Consider the following 5,340-nt stretch of genomic DNA (forward strand, 5'->3'; position numbering starts at 1 on the left):
CCCGCCGCTTTCAAAACAAACCCCAAACCTCCCAAGGCCGCGCGCCAACCGTCTAACTGTCGAAATATTAACGCATATTACGAAGTAAGTAAACTAACATGATTGGTTGGATCTATAAGTATCAATTATGTTCATTTGCTTGGCGAGCAGGCTAGCCGCTTTATTAACTTGAACGCGCCCATTCATGTCTACTGAACGGTCTTAGGCCGGTATTCATAGTCGATTCTTATTTTAAGACCGTTTTAAATAACATCTCAAGTCGCTAATGCGGCCCTCTGATTGGTTCGTGACACCTCAAGATAGAACTTAAGACGTTCTGGTATATAAGAATTGGCTATGAATACGGGATGTCCTAGATGCACTCAGCGTCTCAACATGTTTATTCAGCGGTCACCAGGGTTTTCAACAAAGTAAACCCTATTCTACAATGTGCTCTTTGTTTCCTGTTTCTTGCTGTTTGTCTCTTGCCTTCTTGATCAAAAAGGCAAGAGACAAATAGCAAGAAACAGGAAACAAAGAGCACATTGTAGAATTAGGCAAATAGATCTTAGAAACATTTCTGTTAAAACATTTCATATGACATATTGCAGAATCCTTTCAGAATTGTTGCACATGAGAGAGACGTGAAATGTTGAAACATTTCTGAGAAACTTTCCGTAATAATCGGTGCTGTACATGGGTAGGAATATATATACGGGTGGAGATAGGATACGCGAATATAGGCACGTAAAAATGGAAATACGGGTAGGTAGGACACGTATGGATAGGTAGGGATAAACATAATAATTTTAAATTAAAAAATTAAATTATTATAAATTAAACGACACTGGAATAAATTTCGTGATCAAGTAATTAAATTTTATTTAAAAAATAAAAAAGTAAGTATAATTAAACTAAATTGTATCACATAATAAGTCTATCTAGTAAGTAAGCTATATAATATATGTAGATAGGGATACATAGACATCATATGTACTTACTTGATAATTGGAAAGGAGAAATTGAAAATTGAATAAAATTTTTAATTAATTTAAAATTTTATTTAATTATCAGCATCTCGTTCCAATTATCAAACATGAAAATAAACCAAATTAATTTTAAATCTCATTGAATTTTCAGCTCCTTTGTAGGGCTATTCTGTAAGGCTGCCCTCCCATGGAGAAAGAAACCACGGAACGGAATATTGACAGAAAAGAGATAGGATGAGGATAACCCTCGTCCTATCTCTTTTCTGTCAATATTCCGTTCCGTGGTTTCTTTCTCCATGGGAGGGCAGCCTAACTTTTAACGACAGTTTGATATCGTTATATTAGGTGCATTCAGGGCCACTGTCACCAAGATCAGTTAACTTAACTGGACCAATTAATCCATCGGAATTGACCAATCTGTCAATTCTTCAAACAAATTGACAAATGCGATTGGTCAATTCCGATGGACTAACTGGCCTAGTTAGATCAACTGAACTTGGTGACAGTGGCCCTCAGTACTACAACCTAAAGTCACTAGATTAACGAAGTACCGCGAATTGCCGCCATTTTGGCTCCATGACGCGGTTATTTCAAACTTATGTATGAATGCAACCAGGTTAGAATTGCACTTTGGATTGCACTTGATACATAGATACATTACACTAAATGCAATATCTGCACTTGACATCATTTTGACTCCAAAGATACGTCACTTCAATTTTCCCATCGCGGTACTTCGTTATCTAGTGACTTTACTACACCGCTCACTGAGCGGTTGAGTGCTCAGTGAGCGCTTGCATCTTAAGCGGAGAGCACAGACTCTTGCATAACGCATAACACATAAGGCATAAGAAATTCAATCAATCATAGTTCTTTATTTCATGGAAGAAAAGGAAACGAATGATTTTGATTGGTTTATTTTCTTATGCATTACGTGTTATGCGTTATGCAAAAGTCTGTGCTCCCTGCTTTATTATTGGCATATTCCGTTAAAACTAAAAATATAGACCAAACAGATACAAGAGCTCACTAAGCGCTCAGTGAGCGATCGTGGTACTGAATGCACTCAATAGGTCTGTTCGAGTTGCTTGCACTTTTGGCACTCGGCATCTTCGCTTTCTCTCTTTTTAAGGCCAAATATATATCTATCTCATTTTAAGTGCAAAAATATTTGAGGATTTCATGCAACGCGAACAGACCTATTGTCATTGCGCAGTTTTTTCACCATGTAAAATATCTGCGCAACGACATCCCTAACTAGTAAAATTGTCGTTAAAAAGTTACAGAATAGGCCTACTGCAGTGGAATTCTGTAACTCGTTATACAATTGTTATGTGCTCATAACGACTGCACAACAAGTTACATAACGAGTTACAGAATTCCAATTCCATGATAGGTGCCCTGAAATTAAACTTTTTTGTAAAATTCTATATATGTACAAATTATGTAATTAATATTGTAATTAATTATATTGTAAATAAATGTATGTGTAATACTATTAGGTACGTGATATAAAATTTATATAAATTATGTTCAAATAAATGCCATCATATTTGCTTTTGTATAAATTTATTAAAAATAATTATTATAAAATAATTATTATAAATACGCGCGTATCACCCATTTCTACAATATAGACATTCGGATGTAGCGGGAATTGCTGCAAAATGGCGGACCAATCAAAGTTGGCTGTTTAGTGGCGCGACTCTGATTAGAGCATCTCTAGTGGCATCTATGCTCCTGGCTTAATCTAAATCCGCCATTACTGTCCTGCTGAGCATGGTGAATCGTTGTTGCTAGTTTTGGCAAGTGGCAGTCACATACGATATAAAATGTTATCAAGATTGGCTCTCCGCAATGGTAAATCAATTGCAATGATTCCTATTGTATTTTTACATACTTTACAATAAGTACACTCGATGAATAGGTAATGTCGTTTAATTAATACAAAGTTGAATTTTTTAATTATGTAATATTTAGATTTGTTCACAATTTCTTTCATTATTTTCCTAATATCTATCATAAATTTTACTTATATTATATATAAGTAAACATAGTTATGTAATATTTAAACTTATTTTATTCTTTAAAAATAGGTTCCTAATCTTTTATGGATAATCATTATACAAGCATATTTTCTTGAAAATATTTTTTTTAATATTTTTTATTTTTTATACAATTGTCTTTTTAACTTTTTTTCTTTCGTATATGTGCACGAAAAATTGAATTTATATTTTACTATGTATCAAAGAAGCATAATAATCATTTAAAATCTATATATTTTTTAATTTTTTAATGGTAATAATTTAGAATTGGGAAGAGAATAACGCATTATTTATAATGCCGTTATCGTTATTGTTCCTTTTTTTCGGTAATGATTGTTACTTTTTTCTGTCTATAATGGTAACAAATATATCTGTTATCTATCATAGCTCAGTTACTGTCTACGGCTGTACGTGGAGCACAAAGTGCTTCATCAGTAGCAGTAGAGCCAACTCGTCCCAAACGTTTAATTAATCCGTCTCCAGTTAGACATGGATTTATACCTGAAGAGTGGTTTCAAGCTTTCTATTCAAAAACTGGTGCATCAGGTAAGTAATTGCTAATGTGGATTAAAATAACGAGATATCTGATTTAGACCGATCTAGATTTTTATATGGTACGTACAATTTTTATAATTAGGAAACAAATGATTTTTTTATATGATTTTTAAATATTTTTTGGAATGATAAAAATAAAGATTTTATTTAAATAAAGATAAATTGTTTATGCTTTATATAAAATTTTCATTTATGCATATTGTTATGAATTTATTAATTTCTGCCTAAAAGAAATTTTTATTTTTTACGTAATTTTAAGAAGTACAGTTGAAATATATATTATATGGTATTTTGCATAATGTTTTGAAAATAATCTAAGTTTACAAAAGATAAATATTTTTTTTAATCTTCTTTGAATAAATAAGTTTTTAATTTTTCAAATTAAGTTGTTTTCAAAAAGAAATCTTAAACAAAAACATCTATTTTACACTTTTAACTTCTTTCTAAAAATTAATTTTTTTGTATCCTATTGTTCTATAATATATGAAGTGACAATATCAGCTGTGGTTCACTTGATGCTACAAATGGTTTGAAGCATTCTTTAATTGATAAATTAGTAAAATTCTTTCTTCTAATTGGTCAATAAAATGTTTTGAAATATTTGTATCAAGTGGACTGCATCTATGTATCTTCTTATTATCATTATTATTTTATTTTTAGGACCATATGTATTTGCTATAAGCGTGAGCACTTATCTATGTTCCAAAGAAATTTATATCCTGGAACATGAATTTTATAATGGAATATCTTTGTTAATGATATGTGTAGCGAGTGTAAAATTATTTGGCCCAAAACTTGCTCAGTTTTTGGATAAAGGAGTCGATAAATTTGATGATGAGCTTAATGAGACTAGAAATAGCGAAATAAGAGCGCATGAAGATCTAATTTCACATGAAAAGAATGTACAGTCAAGTTTAGATGGACAGAAAATGATAATGGACATTAAAAAAGAAAACATTAAGATGCAGCTGGAAGCAACTTACAGGGAACGTATGGTGCAGGTCTACGAAGAGGTATAACTTTTATATAATAAAATATAAAACAATAAAATAATTAGAAAGATATTTATCAAAGAATAATATAAATTTACTTGTGATTAATTATATGATAAATATTTCAGTGTTACATATTAAAGAATACAATTATTAACTTTAATATATCTGTTTTGTATTATATCTGAAAATTAAAATATGGATCAATAAACTCAGTGAAATTCAGATTAGTAGTTTTTAAGCAGCTTTCTTACATATACTTATTTTATTATTAAAATAAAATTTTTATTTAAAATCCTGTATTTATTATATGAAACTATTAAACAAACATACTTTAAATATTCATTATTGTAGCATTGTTTTTGTATCAAATTTCTTCATAAAAAAAATAAACAATTTAAGAATTTTTATTTGCTTACTGTTTACAGGTGAAGAAGCGTCTTGAGTATCAATTACAAATACAAAACCTCGAACGTCGAATTGCACAAAAGCATATGGTGCAATGGATTGTGAATGGAGTATTAAAGTCTATCACTCCTGAACAAGAAAAAGCGACTCTTCAGCAATGTATCAAAGATCTTGAAGTTCTTGCTGCAAAAGTGTAAAAAGTTATGATTAAATTAGATGGGTGTGAAATAGAAATAAGATGGTATGATAAAGGACGATTGTGCCATCAAATATAGTGCACTTCTATTCATGCAGCCTACTAAACAATTGTTTTCGAAAATTTAGAATAGTCAAAAAGTTATGAATGAATAAACACCATGTTGCAGTGGTAAA

General features: G+C 30.7%; 1 protein-coding gene across 1 annotated transcript; it reads left to right on the forward strand.

The window, feature by feature from the left end:
• Positions 1-2,710: 2,710 nt before the first annotated feature.
• ATPsynB (ATP synthase subunit b, mitochondrial) lies at positions 2,711-5,340 on the forward strand. The gene is made up of 4 exons (XM_018455170.1): positions 2,711-2,828; positions 3,401-3,559; positions 4,229-4,581; positions 4,989-5,340. Exons 1-4 carry the CDS (start codon positions 2,801-2,803, stop codon positions 5,163-5,165), a joined length of 717 nt encoding a protein of 238 aa, XP_018310672.1. The 5' UTR covers positions 2,711-2,800; the 3' UTR covers positions 5,166-5,340.

This window comes from Mycetomoellerius zeteki, unplaced genomic scaffold, assembly GCF_001594055.1.
Source record: "Mycetomoellerius zeteki isolate Tzet28-1 unplaced genomic scaffold, Tzet1.0 scaffold471, whole genome shotgun sequence".
NCBI lineage: Eukaryota > Metazoa > Arthropoda > Insecta > Hymenoptera > Formicidae > Mycetomoellerius > Mycetomoellerius zeteki.